Genomic DNA, 19,706 nt, shown 5'->3' with positions numbered 1-19,706 from the left:
AGAGCTTGTCAGCATTCCAGCTCCACATTTTTATAACCATTTAATTACTGCCTGTATTGAATGTAGCTGGAATTCACCATTGCAGCTAATGCTCTAGAAATGCACTGTAGACTATAAGAAAGTGAATAATTTCAAGGGGATAGACAGGCAGTAATGAGTTTGCTCATCCTGTTAGGTAACATCTCTTTAACAGTTCCAATAAACAGTCTGTTTGTTTTGTGTTTGCATGGTTTGTGGTGTTTGGTTTTGTTGGGGTTTTTTTTGTTTTGTTTTTAGGATACAGTGTCCTTGATTTAATAAAGTTTTCCTTAAAATCACAATCCCTTTCTCAAAACTTAATTTGACTTTATATTATCAAATATATTTTATCTTTTAATTTCTTCTAACTCCCCATGCCTGCCAGAAGGTGGTGGTGGCCATGTCGTGGTCCTGCATGGATACCTCTGTGGATGCCATGGGATAGGGAGAGAGAAACAGCAAGCGTTTCTCACAGTGGCTTGTGAGAAATTTTAGGGAGCTGGAAAGATGTGATAACCTGTTGACTATAAACAATTTGCAGGTGCTGTTTTTCCACTTTTTTTTCCTGTCCCTTTCAAGGACAGTGCGTGAGAAAGATGTTTCTGTTAGTTAGCCAGTAGAATAGAATCTATGGTTCCACTCTATAAAAACCATGTGGTTCTTTTGAATAAAGCCTTCTTTGCCTTTGCTACAATCCTGCCTCTCACCTGTTCCTGCCCCGACCCCGGCGCACAAGTGACTTACCTCATTCCTGCTTTATCCAAGGCATCCATTTGCAGAGAGCACTAAAACCCTGCTGCCACAAATTGATCTGACTGATGGGTGCTGAGCTGCTGTGAAGTGACCTGAAAATACTGTTTAGAGAGCGCTATGAATGTTATAAAGATATTTTGTCAGGGAGACAATATTTCTGTGTAACATTAGATAGAATTCCTGACATTGTGTTGTCATCATTCACTAGAGTACAACACATAGCTCATGGGATGCCTCTGCCCTTGCTGCTGTGCTTTCCCATGGGGACAGCTCTGCAAGCTGCACAGCACAGCCTGGGAACTTCTTGCAGCACTTTCCCAGCATAGGGCATTGCCAGGGTGGCAGAGCTGCTGGGATCTGGCATCAGCTGCTGCTCCCTGAGTGCAGCCTCTGCATGGAGCAAAGGGGGAGAGGCAAGGGCAGCCTGGCTCAGCAGCACTGGTTAGCTCTGTGTCCCCTCTCTTTCCTTGTTACCTTCCTTAGCAGAAGAGTTTAGAGGCTGCTGATGTGGGAAGGAAAGGGTAAAAGGGAAGGTGAGGTGTTCTGGGCAGTGAGGGAAGAGACTGGCACTCAGTGGGCTGGGTGAGAGGGGTGTGCAGTGTGTGCCCATAGGAGGGAGGCAGCAAAGAGGCTGGGGCACATGCTGGCTGAAGGGGAGACTGCTGCTGCTGCTGCTCCGTTCCTGACAAATGTAGGAATGGTCCCAGGGGTTGAGGGGTGTGTGATCAGGTAACAGCTGCTGGAGGAATGGGGAGCCAGAAATCTCTAACAGTATCCTAGGACATGGCATGTGTTGAAAAGATGCATGTACATCTGTGTACATTTATAAATGTCCATGTATTACTGTATTGGCTTGTGTCTGTATAGTTGCTCTGTTATATATCTGCTGCTACTGAATTATCTCATTAACACTTTTGTGGAAGAGGGCTTTTTGGTCATTGATCATTAGTGTCACTGCATGCTAAGTACAAATCCTATAAACCTCAGAGTGTGAGCCAGGTCTAGTGTTTGTAAGCTAAACTGAGATCCAGGGATTCTGCTGTCAATCTGCAAGAATCCTATGAATCTCCTAGTCCTGCCTCTGAAAGTGATGATGACTTGTCCCTTCAGTGGGCTAAGACAAGGCAGTGCAGTATAAATAGTGTGAAAAACAGTCTGGAGGAAGCTGAAGTGACCTAGAAGTACTCTATTTACTGGCACATACTTCAGAACTGGTCTGCCCTCTTTGCAATTGATAGGCTTGTACATTCTCTAATCTATCATGCATTTAATGAAAGAACTACAGAATAACCCTTGGTTAAACAAAGAGTGTATACAGCACTCCAGTATTCTCCACTCTTAATTTAGGATAACTAGTGGGCTGTTATTTATCCACCAGAACAAGTTTCTAACACTCTCTGTGCTGAAAGAGATGTAAATGTCACAGACATACCTCTGTCACCAGCTAGCTTAAATTCTTCTCCCAGATCTTCATCTTTTTTTTCTTAAATTCCATAACCAATCAGGCAGATTCCTCAAAGGTTTTCCTTTAGGCTCTTCATCTGCTACAAACTTTACTTCACCCTCTTACAGTCTAAAAGGGAGGCAGTTGCAGAATTGGTCTTTAAAGAGTTGTAGATGAATATTGAATTATAGGTAAATATTGAATTGTAGATAAATATTGAATTATCAGTTTCTGATATTTGCTGAAATCTAGTTTCAAACTTGTCCTTTAAAAACTGGAGCACACACCTACAATACCAGTAAGTCCAAAGGTCAGCTTATTTATGTGAGAAATACAGAAATATATGTTGATATGATTCGCATGGTCTTTGGTGTGCAAGATGAGAGAAGAGTCACCCTGACTGTAGGAAGACAGGCGGGCTGGTGTTTGCAGTCTGCACTGAGGTATGGTGTCAGCACTAAAGCTGACCTCAAAGCTCTTTTTCAGTGGTTCCATTTGGGATATCTCTTGTTGAACTGGAGTTCAGCTACTCATGCTGCTATGTAACCTGCCAGTGTTAGTTTTCCTCCCACTTCCCATTCTTTGCTTCTTTATAGACTATTCATATCCTCAGCTTTGACCATTTGACCTGAGCTAATTCCCAGTGATAATGAACCCAGTGACTTTGGCAGAAATTGTAAGTGACCTTGAGATCAGAAGCTCTTTGAGGCAGAAATTATTCTTGATACATTCTTTCCCCCTCTGTGCCCATCAGTGCCGCTGCTGTTAAAAAGAAAAAAAAAAAAAAAAAAAGAAAAAAAAAGAAAAAAAAAGCGGCAGCACGGATGTAATCTGATTGTGCTCTCTGCAAGTAGCAGAGAGACCTGCCCTTGAGCTAAATAAAGCAAACAAGCCTCCAACAGATAGTTATCCCTGTTGTGTATCCCCAAGCCTCTGTAAAAGCACAGATGATGTAGCTGAGAAAGCTGTGCTTTCAGCTCCTCATTTCAAAGGTGCTCCCACACCAGAGCATAAAGAAAACGAGTTACACTAATGAAACGTACACATGTATTATCCTTTGCCTTCGGTCTGCAAGCCTTGCTTATTTACTTTTGCAGCAGGATTGTCCCCAGGTCTCACAGGACAGACATACAAACAGGGCATTTTTTCCCCCCTTTTGTGTGCGTTGGCCTGAACATGCGAGGCCAAGACAGAGGCTGGGAGGTTCAGCAGGGCTGCTGTTAGTCTGCCCATGCATTGAGGACTTTCCATTCTGTGTGCCTCCAGGCCACTCTGCCTGCTCATACAGGCTCTGCTGGCATCCTCATCTGCCCAACTGCTCCCAGTCACTTCAGCTGTCCTTTCTTCAGACAAATGCTTTTATATCTATACCTAGCAGCAGATCTCAGGCTACAGCTCCAGTGTGAAAACCTTTTATGCCTGAGGTGGTGCTGAAAGTTTGTCTTGACGGAATCCCTTCTTCGGAAGTAGCAGTGAGAACAATGGAAAATTCTTGTCACTATTCGTTGTAAAAGCATCCTGGCAACTGTTTCACCCCAGTCAGGTTTTTTCAGTGTTTTTACAAACAGCACCTGCTACTGCTGTCTCCATTACAGGGAATGCAGTGCAGCTGTAACAACACGGGGAGATATGTGCATGAATTTTACTGTGGGCTCTCCTGCCTGCTTATTTTCTTGTCGTGTCCCTATTGTCCTTTAACTTGTTCGTGATTTCTAAGATCTTTGGGAGGGGACCAGCTTTTTGTTCTGGGTTTGAACAGCATTTGAGGCTGTCATGCCCTGGTTCCTCACTAATCCTGGTAAGTGGTCCAGTAATACAAATGGCAAATAAATTTGAGATACAGACAAATTAGCATTCTTCTCACTGATTAAACAAATGTTTTTCTCTGTGATGATTTGAACCGGTTGCATTTTATTGCAGCCCTTTGAAGCTCAGTTTCTTTTCCAGCCTCTGTTATCAGCCTCTTGTACTAGTTGACCGAAAAGTACTTGGCAGGCAGTTTGCAGACTTTGAAAAACAATAGGTTGTACTATTTTAACCTGGCTTTGACCTAACCTGAAACAGTCAAAACCGGTATTTAGCAAACGTGTTTTGATGTGCCGAGTCGACTTCACTTGCTGAAAGGAACTGCAGAGAGCAGCCTGTCTTGCCCTGCAGAGAGATGGGGGGACTTTGCTGGCCCCGGCATCAGCCCAGGACCAGAGCAGACGCAGCAGTTCTCTCCAGTCGGGCTTGAATGAAGCAGGGAATTACTTTACCCTTAAATTGAAGATTATTGTGTTTTGGTTTTTTTTTTTCTGGGACAGAAAACACTGCTTGTTTTCTGTAAGGATAAAGTGCCCACTGAAACGGGATTATATTTACATTATTATTGCAGGGCGATCTGTGAAATAGGCTTTCTGTGCCTCAGTAAAGAGCCATGACCCCTCACAGAGTTATCTTTTAAGCTGCGTGCTAAGCCCAGGGGGGCTTATGGCTCAAAGCTAATGGGGATTTAACTTTTCACTGAAAGGAATTTGCAGCCTAACCCTGTTTAGATGCTCTTTGCTCTCATTGATTAAATGCCCAGTCCACTGCAAGAAACCTAATAGAATTATAACTGTATAAATTTTCCAGTTGACAAAATGGATGCTGGGAAACTCTATGCAATATTTATTAGAAAAGGAGTTTGATCTTAAAAAGTCATTTTAAATCAAAATGTCAATTCACAGTTCTGTTTTGTTTGTAGAGAAAGAAAAGAATTTGAATGAAGATGTATTTTTAAAGCACTTCACAAAACCATTTCATGGAACAAAACCAGTTTCTGAAATCAGTATTTTTTTGAGGATTTTTACTGCTTCCCTTGTTCACTGTGTTCACTAATTAGTTTTTGAGATCCTGTCTGTAGAATAGTTTTAGATGAGGCCATTTAAAAGTAATAAACCTGCCCCTCCTCCCAAGGATTTCTCACCTCAAATGGCATTATGCACTGAAGTTCCAGGAGGACCATATTCCATCACAGATCATTGCCATTTTTTAAGACACAGTAACTATAGCTCCTCAGGGATGAGAACAGAAGAGCTGTCATCTTGGTAAGAGACTTTGAGATGCAAAGAGCAGCACACGATGCCATCCACAGTCCTATGGCAGCACAGTTGGGTTTCAGTCTCTGTCTGTCTCTTTCTGTGCGTCAGTTCTGAGAATTTCCCATGCCTGCTCCAAGTGCAGGTGGTTTCTGAAAACCTTTTAGCTGATGCTAATGACTGGTGTGCTTATTCTTTAATTGTTGATTGTTGTAGTTTGTTGATAGGATTTCAGTGGCTTATTCCTAGAGAAAACCATAATCCCTGGTAGAAAAGAGCTCCATTCAACTGGGAGCCAAAGAACTGAGGCACAAGGATGTGGCTTAATGTTTCATTATCCAACTCTTTTCATCACCCTTCCTGTATATACAGTCCTGTTTCCTTTACCCCTTGAAATAAAAGGGGTGGTGTTATGTGAGCTCTTCTCTCCCTTCCAGTGCCTCAGCAAGCAATCTGTGTGCTTCAGGTAGTTTTCTTCTACCTGTAGATGAGCCAGGAAATAGGTGTACAGCCAAACCTCATTCCAGGTCTGCCACTCTCCTGCTGTGTAGTCTTGCAAATGACTTTAGGTAGAGTGGAGGGAGTGTGAGGCTGTGCTTGGGCTTCAGAACCAGGCATTCTGGATATGGCCATTGGCCTGTCCTGTTGGTGAGGTTGCAAAGTGAAGGATTCCCCAAAACAGACTGTCACTCATGCGCCGGGGTCAGGGCAGGAACAGCCGAGAGGTGGGATCATAGCAAAGGCAAAGAAGGACTTTATTCAAAACAACCGTGCGTTTTTGTGGAGTGGTACGATAGATTCTGTTCTATTGGCTAACTAATAAAAGCATCCTTCTCACGCACTGTCCTTGAGAGGAACAGAAAAACAAGGTAGGAAAACAGCACCTGCAAATTGTTTATAGTCAACAGGTTATCACATCTTTCCCTCCCTAAAATCTCTCGCAAGCCACTGTGAGAAATGCTTGCTGTTTCTCTCTCTCTGTCCCATGGCATCCACAATAGACTTTAATGGTGATCTGATGCTATTTGGTGCACAGCCCAGCCTCAGGAGTTATGGCAAGTTCTAAGCTGAATGCATGCCCTGAGTTTGTTCATTTTGAAAGCTCTTGGTATTGTCCAGTGAAGAATGAAAAGGGGGAACTGAAACTTTGCAAGTGATTGCAGCTTTGCTCTTCAAAACAAATCCTGGAGATCTTAGAAGGTCATCAAAGATCTTCTCGTACAGAGAGGACAGTAGGCATTGCAAATTCAGTTTTCACTGGCGCTAGGATCTCTTTGACTTGTTTAAAGAGGAAAAGTAATACAGGTAGAAATTGAGTGTAATGCTGAGAACTGTCTGTGACTTACTGCATGACTTTGAGGAAGGCAGTTTAACTTGCCTATGTCAGTTTAGCCATCTGTAAAAGAGGTACAATCATACACAGCATAATAATTTCCCTCTCAGTGAGTGCCATTTTCAGTCTACCCTGTACCACTTAATGATTTGTGTGCCTGCTGAAATAACAGCATCTTCTAAAGCCGTAATACCCTTATGTATTTTTCACATAATCACTAGCGGCTGAAATATTTGTTCTGACACTTGAGATTACTCATGTAAATAGAAAAATTATAGCATGCTGGCAATGCCAGACACCTTGAATTCCATCTGAGTGTGTGGGTGATGGGTGAGGGATCTATAAATACTGACAGAGGCACGGAAACAAGCATGAGCAGCACACCAGAAATTCTGAATCCACTTCTTCCTGACATATAGGTAAAAGATTTTAAAATACAGGGCCAGTTTTGGGTAGGAGAAGGCCCTTAAAAATCTGAGTGCTACAGTTCCATTGAAGAAATGTATTTTGCGCCATTTCTCTGCTTTACATGAAGTTACATTTTTCTCTTGTACTTTTTAGTAGGGTTACCTACTCCATTTGACTAAACTACATATTTTTTTCCTTTTTAAAATTTTTAAGTTTTTCTTTTCTTTTTTTTTTCTTTTTTTTTTTTTTTTTTTTTTTTTTTTTTTTTTCCTTTTTTTTTTTTTGTTAAACTTAGAACACATTCAGCTTTGGGGACAAGCAGAAGCTCCAGTTTGGTTATCAGTGAGTGACTCACAGGTCCCACAATGCTTTTTCTCAAAATGTGACTGCTAATTTCCATGTTCAGCTCCCAAATTGCCAGTTTCAGATGTTTTCCACTTCCATTATGAAAGATCTGCATGGTTCTAATTGCAGAGTTCAGTGTCACATAACAATGTAGCAAATGAGCTGTGTCACATTTTACTTAAAAATGTAGTAGGTTAGGTGGCTACAGTCTTCAGGTTTTGGCAGTAGTTTTTTTCAATAGTAGTTTTTTTTTATTTGATAAGAGACACTTGTGCAATGTAGCTGCTCCCTGTCCTCCACTGAGTCCTGTTTCTTTTGAGTACGAGCTCTTCAAGATAGCATCACTGTCTCCTAGATCAATCTATAAGCATCTTCCTTTTAACCAAACCTTGTACTTCTGGGATTTACAAGCTAAAATTTGTTTTTCAGATTATAACGAGATGTACGTGCGTTTATTTTGCTGCAGTACGTAAAGTTTTTTAAAGATAAACTAATAGCTTATAGGACCTTGACTCTAGAATTCATGCAGTTATTGTTAGTGACTTATCAAAACTCTGAACTGAATACATCCAATTGATTGAAACAGAAACTTGGAAATTTAAAATAAACTAAATTTCTTGAAGGAAACTAGGTAGCAGATTCAGCGTAGTAGGTATGAGTAATGGACATTCCAATGGAAAGTATTGAGAAACACTCAATGGAAACAGTCTGCCTTTAGTTTATCATTATTATTATTATTATTATTATTATTATTATTATTATTATTATTATTATTATTATTATTATTATTATTATTATTACTTTACCAGTTTGAAAAATTTGTGTTCCAGGTTACTGATAACCTGTGAATGTTTTTAATCACTTTATCAGCTTAAGTGCTGGTGTCACATATTCAGCCTCGAGTTCCATTGTGATTCTGTGCGACACAAGTTTGTCTCTGATTAGTTTCTGTTAATCTGCTTTGAAGAGAAATACAGAAAATCTCACCCCAGCACTGAAATTCATCCTGCATTCCTCGAGCATGTGTGCTGATAACTTCAAACGTGAACTTTATTATTAGACCATGGAAATGCAGCTCACAAAGGAGCAGAAGGGGGATGGTAAGCAGTGACCAGCTCCAGGTGACCTCAGGGAGAAGTGGCTGGGGAGTGCTGGCTGGAGGTGAAGCTTTCAGGCTGCCTGCTGCAGGCTGGTGGGGCCTGAGTTGTGTGTTCTGCTCTATGTGCAGTACAAAACCAGCTTTGTGGAGGAATGAAGATGAATCAATATTTAGAGGCTTTACAGCTGACAAAACTGGTACACTGCATAAGACAAGAAGACATATAAAGCCTTCCCTCCCTAGAAAGCATTTATGCTGAGGAAACTCAGAAAGTGTTGAAGAAGTGTTTGCTAAAGGGAGAGATCAAGCCTAGGAAATGAGTGGCTGAATCAGCCCACACCACAGACAAACTCTCAGGAAAAGAAGCTGAGGATAAGTAAGGGAAGAATTTTTGGTGTTACACAGAAGCAGGGGATGGCCTAGGAATGTACTCTCCATTATGTGTGTAAGCTTCACAAGTACTGAAATCAGAGTTGAGCCCCTGGTGCAGATGGGAAGGAGGAAGTGTCCACAGTGCCCACTGCTCCAGCCAAGACTTGTGCTGGGTTTTCCCCTGCCATTTCTTAACTTCTAAGAAAGACATTTTTAGTGGTGAGTTACGTTTTTTGAAGTCTGATGTAGATAACACAGTGTGGCTAATCACTGTGACCTACTCAAGTTGTCAAACCCATGAGGTTTCACAAACTGCATGCTTGCATGGCTTCCTGAGAAGAGTCCCATTTTTTAGTCCCATTTTCTCCTGTTTGATGGGGCCAGGACTGCAAATCTCTTGCCTTGTTGACAAAAAAATTCTCTTAACTATATAAAATTGCTTATTGCAAGGTACTTTGAAGGTACTGCCTTCATTTGTTGAGTGTGTGATGGTGCTTATATCCCTCCTTAACATAGCTTCACCTTTCCTATAAAAGCAGCTGCAAATTTAAAAGCACACTGTGATGTATTCTTTATATTTTTAAAATGCAGTTGTTGATCTTTTTAATCCAGCCTATTTGTACTCTACTGAAAACTCAAACTTGAAGCCTAATTGCTTACTAGCTACATTTTAGGGCCAATTGCTAAGGTGCTCCTTTCAGGTAAACTTTATCTTAAAGATATGTTTGTCATCTGGATCTTTCTGAAGTTATTCTTTTGAAATATTCCTTCTTGTATTCCACATAAAAAGTATAATAAGTGCAGTATATTTTAAAAAGGATTTAAAAACAGCCCCTTATGATTTAAATCCAAGCCTGTATCTTTAAGAGATGAATAGACAATTCACTGAATTCAGTGGAATTACTTTAAAACAGCAGAAAATGGGAAGCTGAGTGTAGTATCACTACAGTGTGAGAAATGGCCAAAGCATTAAGGAGATTTTTATTCTCACAAGGTGTTAATTTTAACTAATTTCTATCTTCTCCCAGAGGTGGAGATCTGATGCTTTTGGCAGATCAAGAGGTTTACTATTTCGCATCCATTTCAGCATGGGGGAAAGCAGATCATATTACTGGATAATACTTGTCCGAGCATAGCAACAGATGTTTCTGTAGGAAATGTAGTGGAAACACTGACAAGCAAGATTCTTGACTGGTTGTTGGTTTATGCCCAGATTAAAGCTGCTGAAAGGATCATGTGACATGTCTTCATAGATGGTCTGATTCATAAATTCTTTTCTCTGGGTCTTAGTTTTGATGGTGGCACCAGCAGCTCATCTCATTCTTAGACAGAGCTTCACTGTAAGGCAGGCACTTGGCTTGAGTTTAGAGGAAATTTGATCTCTCACATAAAGCCTAGCAGGCAAATTCTGGAATTATGGTAGAGGACACTGTGCTTTTCTCCTGCAAAGGGGAATTCCTTGATCAAGTGTCTTCAGTGAGGTTCGGGTATGTTGTTCCTTTTACTTTCGTATTGTAAACCTACACATCCTGTCCTCATTCCTGTAGTAACAAAAGAGCTTTCCTCAGGCTTGCTGGCTTCCCCTCTGTGGTCTTTGTCTTCCCTCCTAGGAAACAGTTTGAATCTGTCAGAAGAGTCCCAGTTCCTCAGAAAGGCATCTGGCCAAGAACCTGACCAAGTTGGGCTGTAGTATTTCTCTCATTAAAAGCCTTCTTCTTCCCCCCAAAAAGTCATCTGTGAGCAGTAACAAAGCATTCATTGTGGAGTCTGGGGACTTGGCAGAAGCACAAATAAATGAAGTGCTTTTTTGGAAGCTATGTTGCCTGTCTTGCAGATCAAAAAATAAACCCAAACTATTTCAGTGTGTATCAGTGGATTAATTCATTTGATTGCCACTTCCCTTCCTCGTCTCTTTGTGGGGAGGGGCACTCCGGAGATTGGAATTTTAATTGCCTGACCACAGTTTTCTATTAGTGGTGCAGCAAAAGTGTATGGATCATTAATTAGTACTGAATATAAGGATCTCTGAAGTTGAGCTATAGCATCAAACAAATGAGTTTAGACAACTCCTGACTACACTTATAGTCTATAAGTAAATTGAGTTAAAATAATGAAACTATTAGATTTTTTTTCTGAGTCCCTGCATGTTGTTTTCTGTGTTTGCAGTATTCTGGTAGTCTTAAAAACTGTGGCATTTTTATATAAATACATACTTAATATTTGTATATATGTTAGACATATGTATATACTCCAAAGATATATATGTGTGTATACGTGCCTATAAAATAATTATTCATAATTCAAAGTTGTTATACAATGGCACGCCTTATTTATTTTTATTAAATGTTTTGAGGTTTTAATTCATTAGATAGTTTCATAGGCATTATATAAACCCAATGTTTTTTAGTCACTTTCTTTTTCAGTCAGTACTTGAATTTGTCCCACTGTATCAAAAAGAAAATCCAGCTCTTGAGTGTAATGCTCTGAAAACAGAGTATTATCCACTTTATTACTTTAATGTCAATAGACCGTATCATCTTTTTTCTGGTTTTAAAACTTGATGATGAAAGTGAATTGCATAACTGCAGTTTAACTTTGCTGTATCTGTGATTCTCAGATAGTGCAATGTGGAATAGGAATATGTCTGTAATAGATACTGGTACCAACTTGTTTTCTGCTATGTAGATTAAGAAGGGGCTAGTGAACAGGCTGCAGAATGTAAAAGTGTGAGGTCATCCTAAATTGCTATGTATGTGGTAGGGTTGCTGGTGCATTGTTATAAAACAGCATGTTCTGCAGTATTTGCACCCAGAATTTAGAGGTAAATAGGAAATAATTGCTGATAAAACTTATGAGTCATCTGAACAATGTGTGCCTAATCTCAGCTAAATTCATAAACTGGGCTTTGGTTATGGACATGTAATTACAGATGTTGGTGAAGTAAATGGAAAGCAGTGGCGCTGAACTTTAAATAATTACAAAAAATTATATAAATTGATCAAGTTCTGCCACCTGTTCCACTCCCATATTATAGTTGTGCTTTTATATGTATCTATTTGAAGGCTTTTAAAATATGAATCACACCTGAATATTCAACAGCCAGAAAGTCTGGGCTGTAAAACCCAGCAGAATTCAGCCATGAATCCAGAGACCTGTGCTTGTGTTTATTAGGAAGTGGGATGTTACTAGTAGAAGCTAGAAAAATGCTTTTTTTTTTTTTTTTTTTTTTTTTTTTTACAGAAAGCATATATTTACTTCATTTTGTCCTTCTGCTGTGGAATTTCATATGAAGATGGTGTTAGCAGTTTATCTGTGCATTAAAAGCTCTTTATTTATATCCCTGGGGCTGAGCAACCATCTTCTGTAGAGATGTAGTAGAAAATAGATGTCTGTGAGTTCAGAAGTTGGAAGAAATTTTCATAGGATGTACTTCCTCAAGGTAGTTTTCTTGGCTTTTGCTGTGTTTGAGACGCAGTTTCTGGAAAGAGGAGTGTGTTTTTGCTCTCCCCCTACTCCTGCTTCCTTTTTCATGGGATTTTGTGAAATACTGCAGCTGTCTGCCATGAATTCACCGGTACATCGCATAGAAACTTGGCTTTTGGGACATGGAAAGGCTGCCTCTTTTCTTCTGTCTCATCTCTGGGGAATTAAATTCACATTTTGTGTTTTGCTTAAGTTTCCAGCCAAAGTTTTTACCTCAGCTTCCTTCCTCCCCCTGCCCCTCTCCCCTTCTCTTAACTAAAATATGCTAGGGTTGAATGGATATAACTGCCACTGGAAAAGGACAAAAATAGCACAGATGAAATAGCTACAGTATTGAGACCTGGACCTTTATTTGGAATCACATTTGCTGGCATGTCATTGAACCAGTGTTCAAAAACTGACTGGATTAATTTTTTCAACAGAGCAATCATTAATCTCTAATTTTAAAGGGAACAAAATTTTGTTTGAAGTTGAACGTGATTTTCACAGCTTCAGCTGTTCCACCCATGGAAATTAATGACAAGGTCGTGTTCATTCAGTGTTAACAGGAATAGATTCAGCACATCTGTATCTGTTCTGTTCTTGGCTTCCCTAAGGCTATGAGTACATCCAAACTGAGATGGCAGCTGCTGAAGCCAGTATCTCTATGACACTGGCAACAACTGCTTCTTTTCAGCACCTTTGAAAATCATGGAATTTTTGGAGTCTGCAAAGATGAGCACCGGTTTGAGGAGTTAGGTGGCACAGGTTTTTAGATAATGGACTTTAGGTAGATATCTAAAAAGTTTTTAAAAATCAATCTCAACTCTTTTTGCCTGAAATAGTTTCTGGAAGCCTGGTGGAATTCTGTGCCAACTCTTTCCTGAGAAGGGAACAAACTAATTTAAGAATATACTCAGAATATGATCAGACAAGGAACTAAAAACATCAGTGTTCAGTGGACAGCCTTTCTGATAAATCACAAATGGTCCTTCCCAAAAAGGAATATCCCATCACCTAAACAGAGAAATCCTTGTGATTGAAGTTAAAATATTTTTTTAAAAAGAATAAAATGAACAATGGCAAGATGGCACTAAGGTGTTTTAGAGACAAAGAGCAATAGGTGCTCAGAAAGCCTGGACTCTAGATTTTTACTGGTTTCTCTCCTGGTAAAATTTTTATGAAGTGCCTTGAAATAGTGCTGCTCAATCTAATCAGCTGATCTGTAGTTTTGATAGTAGGAACACTGTTGTTCTTCTCCACTCTTCTGAATACTTCTCTTGCTTTCATTTTGAGCTCAAAAACTTCAGTTGGCTTTCCGTAATTTAACATCCTTCACCATAATGCCCTTTTGTAATTTACCCACGTTTTTGTTATTCAGTCATTCCCAGCTTCTTCAGCTGAGCTGGCACGATGATCTGCACCATTTCCTTGAAATGTTCTCCCACAGCATTTTAATAACTTCCCCCAAGTAAGTTCACAGTGCCCAGGCCCTTTCAGGTCATGTCACTGCTGTTTGAGTTGTGGGGACAATCAAGTGGCAGCAGCCAGTGATGCAGCCACAGCTGTGTGCTGGGGAGATATTGGCTGAACCAGGGCACTTAAATGGGATGTCTTGTCTGAGTTCCATCAGGTTTGTGAAGGGGAAGGAGGCTTTGACTGGCAGATTTGCCAAGCACATCAATCACAAAAGCAACTGTGAACTTAAACTACCAAAATAATCAAAAAAACAAGAGAAAAATGTTGCAGTATTTGCCTGCATAAAAAGGGGAATATGAAACATACATGTAAAAGAGGTATAATGCAGTAAGATAGTTTAATATAGTAAGATAATTTCAGATTCCTACATTCACTTTTCTTATCCATTCTGGAAAAAAGCCTGGAAGAGGCTGAGATCTAATCTGACACCTTTACTCTCACATAAGGCTCAAACTCCATTTTATTTCCCCAAGAGAAGGCTAAGAAGTGATTGGTTTTGGTTTGCTCCATATATATATATGTATATGTACAAGTAGATTAGACAAAACTGCTTCCCAGCAAGCAGAAATAGTTGTTGAGGTTAGTGGTGGGACACTGACAAGTGTGAACCATAAGCAAGAAGTGAGTTGGAATCACTGGAAGCATTGCTGGGACAATTTAGATAGGTTCACTGTCACTTGGTTGAATGTCTTTCTTTAAACATCCCTGTACCTCAGACAGCTCATGGCTTCTCTGTGAAGCAATTGTTGCATGACTGCTTACCCACTGTCATAGAAAGGTGGGATGGCTCTGCTGGCCCTACACTGCATGGCTGTATGTTCTTAATTTGCCTCTTCTGTTTTTCTCCCTCATCTTACTCATAGCACCATACTGACACTGGCAGCAGGCACATCTTCATCTTCTGTATTTGCACAGCTTCCCGTGCTGGGATGCTTGGTGAGCAGAATTAATGGACAGCATGGAGGGTTTACACCAGTCCAGAGAACTCACACGAGCATGCAGCTCCAGAATACTCGTTTATTTATTGTTTTCCATCTCTTTTTCTCTCTTCCATAGTGAAATACATGAGAGAAGCAACCCCCTATGTGAAGAAAGGCTCCCCCGTGTCAGAGATCGGGTGGGAGACGCCTCCCCCCGAATCTCCGCGCCTGGGCTGCGCCTCTGCTGAGCCGATGGCGCAGCTTTCGCTCTCCATCCACAGGGACAGGAAGACAATTCCCCTCAAGATGTGCTACGTGACACGCAACCTGACGGTGCCAGACCCCGAAAACAGGTGAGTGGGGGTTTGCCTGGGGCTGGGATTTCCCTTTCACCTTGAATGGTTGCTGTCATTCTCTGCACTGGGGTTGGTGAGCAGGAGCAGGGCTCTGGACACACGCAGTGACCCAGCAAGGGGAGCGAGCACGCTTTGGGAAGGGTGGGTGGTGGTGTCTGAGCCATGTGAGGTGTGGCTCAGCTTTTGGGTTATGCTAGAGGAACCTCGATGCTGTAATCCAGCACTTTTGTTGGAAATAAAATCTCAGGGGGTTGTTTTCATCATGATTAAGTGTCTGCTTTTGAAGGAAAAGACACTGTACACACTAATTGGTTACATCCTCCAGGCTGCCTAAATATGATTCCATTAAATTGCATTTTCTTTCCTTTTTGAAATGAATATTGTTTTAAGAGTGGTCTGGTTTGAGTATTCAGTTCTGGACATTAAAGTCAAGAAGAGGAGAAAAGTTCCACTTAGAAGGCATTAATGGGGATTTTTTGTGACTTGTGTTTTTCTTAGTGTTAAAAATAGGATGCGGTTTTACCAGCCCTTATTTATAACATATGTGGAACAGCTGCACTGCACCAGCACACTCCCTGATCCCTTCTCTAACAGCTGCTAATAAAAAAGAGAGCAGTCAAGTCAGTGATACAGACTAATTCTCCATCCAGATAATGGCCTTTTCATTTCTCTACAGTGCTCAGAACCTGGTGTAATGCCTTTGATTCTCAGCATTTACATATAGGCATAAACAAAAGTTACATTTTCATTTGCAGAAAAGGATAAGAAGTGGGGAGAGAAGAAAGTGGCTTGGGAAGGACGTAATCTCTGTAATCGCTTGCACTGCAATTCAGAAACTTTATTAGTATCTGTATTGTTTTCCATCACTCCTTTTTATATTTGTCTGACCTTTTAATTTTCCCCCTCCTTGCTTTATTGTTTAGTATGCCTTTACTTTGCCTTGGCTCTTCATCTCTTGTAGTGGTTGCTGCCCTAGTCAGTGTAACTGACTGCCACAGAAGTGCAGTTGTAAACCAGAAATAACCCTAGCAGTCCTTCTCAGTTTAGATCAAGATGTTTATTGATATTGGCCACTCTTTTTTCCACACATGTCTGCATTGTTTAAGGTTTGACAGCTGTATCACTTGTCTGAGAGTTTGTTTTTCTCTCTGCCATGGTGTGTATTTTAGAAATACTCATACAGGTCACGTTTTTTGAATCAGTACAATGTAATGATACTTTGCCTGCATTGACTTTATTTTCTCATTTTTTTCCCCCTTTCTTTTTTGATTTTATTGTAGTTTTCACCTTCTGTCACTCTCCTGGCCCTCCTGGTTTGAGAGCCAGGACTGACTCAGAGGGACACACACTCATTGCTCATGATGCCTCTGCAATGGAGCTAACTTTTTTGAAGCATGCTACATGTATGTGTTTTCTTCAGTGTTACTAGGAAGTAATGTGTGGGAGAGTCATATTGCTTATCATGGTTTTCATTTGTGTTGCTGTCATTTCCTGTGGAAAGAGTGACTTCTGATTTTTACTGTCGTCCAGCACGGTGCAGTCTAAGATGGATTTTTCCATCCAAGCAGGCAGTACCTCACCATCATGCTAGCTGCTGTCATAGTAGCACCCCATAGATTAGCATCTTCACTGGTTTCAGTGTTTTATAACAATTCTGAACACTAGAACTCATATTTCCCAATATTAATGCTGTTACAATGCAGTGACCCTTTCTTACTGGAATGCCTTCCAAGGTAGTAATCCCATTCCAGAACAATAATTTTGTCTTCGCTCACAGCAGGGCCTAAGCCACGTCCTTACCTTCTTACAACACTTCTGTTTCCTAACCCAGTGACCTGACCCACATAGATTTTGTCAATGATGGTGTCACTTTGCTGGATGGCTTTAAGAAAGCTCTGCTGGCAGGATGCCAAAGCATATGTTGGCATTAAGGGGCTCCTTTGGACTATAAGGGAGCTAATTTTCATTTAAGAGCAAGTGTGGGCATGGGAAGGCTGAGTTTTCCAGTGCAGTAATTTCTTCAGTGCAGGCTGGGTATAATGTTAGCAGCCTTCTGGGACTAGGATGAACTGATTTGATGTCCTGCATGAGAAGATACCTATGTTAAGGGACCCCAAAGGAAATACTTGCTTGTTGGCACTGAATTTCTCCAGTTCTTAGAAAGCTGCAGTGAAATGTGAATTTAATGGGCATGGAGGAGTATTGTTTTTCCCATTAGAGCTGGTAGCCCTGCATAGGACTTTTTTTTTTTTTCCTCATGGAAGACTGACCCCAGTTCAGAGATTCTCAAGTCTGTGTATACTCTCAGATGGTTTGGTGAACTTGTTATTTTGGAGCTGAAGTGATGTCTGATGCTTTTAGAGCCAGCAGTTCTCAGATGTCTCCTTCACCTGATCTGCCTGTGGGTGCATTCTGGAGGAGATCTTTTCTGTTACCTGATAAAAAAAGCTGTAAGATATCAAGGAGAAGATCCTTAATACAAACCAGTACCAAAATTAGTGTGTAGGATTTTTTTTTTGTAATAAAAGCATGGCAACAGGAGAAAAGATGTAGAGCATGTATGCCATTTTTCTCTAGGTGTAGAGCTTTTTATATTTTAGGCTGGAAGAAACTGGTTAAATAATTGCTTGTTAAATCAGTTGTTTGCTGTGTTTTCACTGATAAGTGACCTTTTTGGTGGCAGCAGTAAAGGTTAATGTCAGGCCTCACTGAGGAGCATCCCCTCTCAATAAAGGAACATGTGGAAATGACCATGGCTAGTAATGCCAATAAACAGAAAATCTTCTGCAGTGTAGAAAGCTTTTCATCAATTTCTGGTGATGATATTGAGGAACAGGAGAAAAAAAGAAGGTCTCTAAGGTGAATTTTTTTCTGTTGGTGCTTTTAAAATCTTGGGATATAATACAAAGGTACTTCTGTACACAGCACAGGAGACAGGACATTCCCTGGAGAAATGAGACAATGCTATGTGGATGGAAAAGGTTTTCTCATCTGCTCTTGACGTGACCCTAAAATTCTGTTTGCACATCTTTCAGCCAAACCCAGGAGGTGTGGGCCTGATCCTGTCAGCACTTGATGTGCACACATCATGTTCTTCCAGTGTCAGGAGTCCAGAGCAGTGTGATCCTCATAGGGAACTTCAGCAGGGTCCAGCCTTAATGACTGGGCTATTCATTGGCAGGATTTGGCCCTCTGATGGGAAAGGTTTGCTTTGGTCTGGAAGCTAAGAAAAATGGACTGAGATGGATTCCCAGCAGTGAACTTTTCCTATCACTGTCCATTTCAGGATTGGACTAATTACAATCAGAAGATAAAACTGATCTGGTACATTCTATAGGTGTGTGTTGAGTTTGCATGGCCAGGTTCTGGTAGCAGAGGAGCTACAGAGGTGGCTTCTGTGAGAAGCTGTCAGGCACTTCCTCCATGTCCTACAGTGCCAATGCCAGCCAGCTCCAAGGTGGACCCACTGCTGGTCAGAGCTGAGCCAACTGGGAATCATAGTGACACCTCTGTGATAACATATTTAAAAAGGAAAATAAGAAAGTTCCTTTGCAGATGTAATTGAGGCCAGATAAGATTGGAGTGAGAATATGTGAGAGAACCAGCCCTGCAGCCACCCAGGTCAGTGAGGAAGGAGGGGCAGGAGGTGCTCCAGGTGCCAGAGCAGAGATTTCCTGCAGCCCGTGGTGCAGCCCATGGTGAGGCAGCTGTGCCCCTGCAGCCCATGGAGGATCACAGGGATGCAGAGATCCACCTGCAGCCCATGGAGGATTACAGGGATGCAGAGATCCACCTGCAGCCCATGGAGGAGCCCATGCTGGAGCAGGTGGATGCCCAAAATTGTCTGTGGTGGGAAATCTGTTGTGTGGGAAATCTGTGCTGAAGCAGGTTCCTGGCAGGGACCTGTGGAGAAAGGAGCCCATGCTGGAGCAGGTTTGCTGGCAGGACTTGTGGGGGATCCATTCAGGAGCAGCCTGCTCCTGAAGGACTGCACCCCTTGGAAAGGGAGCCACATTGAGCAGTTCATGAAGATCTGCAGCCCATGGGATGGACTCACATTGAAGAAGTTCCTGAAGAACTGCTTGAGAGGAGCCCCACTCTGGAGCAAGGGAAGGACTCCTCTCCCTGAGCAGCAGTGGCAGAAACAACCTGTGATGAACTGTGTAACCCTCATTCTCTGTCTCCCTGTGCCACTGGAGGGGAGTAGTTAGAGCCTGGGAAGGAAGAGGGTGGGGGGGGAGATGGTGTTTTTAAGATTTATTTTACTTCTCAGTAATCTCAGTGATTTTGTAAGGAACACATTCAATTAATTTCCTGAAGTTGGAGCCTCTTTTGTCTGTAAGGATATTTGGTGAGTGATTGCTCCTGGTCCTTATCTCACCTTAGGAACCTGTTATATTTTCTGTTCCCTCTCCACTAGTGGAGGGGAGTGATAGAGTAACTTTGGTGGGTGCCTAGAATTGAGGGTCGGCCCACTACAAGATGTCAGAGGAACAGGCTGGTATGCAGTCATTCTGGACTCTGCACAGTGAGCTGCATCTGGGAATTGCCTGAGCTTCCCAAGATGTCAGGGAGGTGCAGAACAGGATATACTGAGACCTATTTACTCCAAAGGCAGCTATAGATTCAAGCACCTTCATTACTTTTAGGTGTTT

At 41.4% G+C, this 19,706-nt stretch overlaps 1 protein-coding gene across 1 annotated transcript in view; it reads left to right on the top strand.

The window, feature by feature from the left end:
- The window catches only part of SNTB1 (syntrophin beta 1), a 112,869-nt gene that overhangs the window by 41,420 nt on the left and 51,743 nt on the right, over positions 1–19,706 (top strand). Inside the window, exon 2 of the mRNA XM_030241787.2 lies at positions 14,832–15,048. Coding sequence (XP_030097647.1) covers positions 14,832–15,048 — 217 coding nt within the window. The remainder of the gene's footprint in view (positions 1–14,831; positions 15,049–19,706) is intronic.

Source organism: Serinus canaria, chromosome 2 (genome assembly GCF_022539315.1).
Source record: "Serinus canaria isolate serCan28SL12 chromosome 2, serCan2020, whole genome shotgun sequence".
Lineage (NCBI taxonomy): Eukaryota > Metazoa > Chordata > Aves > Passeriformes > Fringillidae > Serinus > Serinus canaria.
Note: the sequence above shows the minus strand (reverse complement) of the source record. Positions and strands in the feature narration are given on the sequence as shown.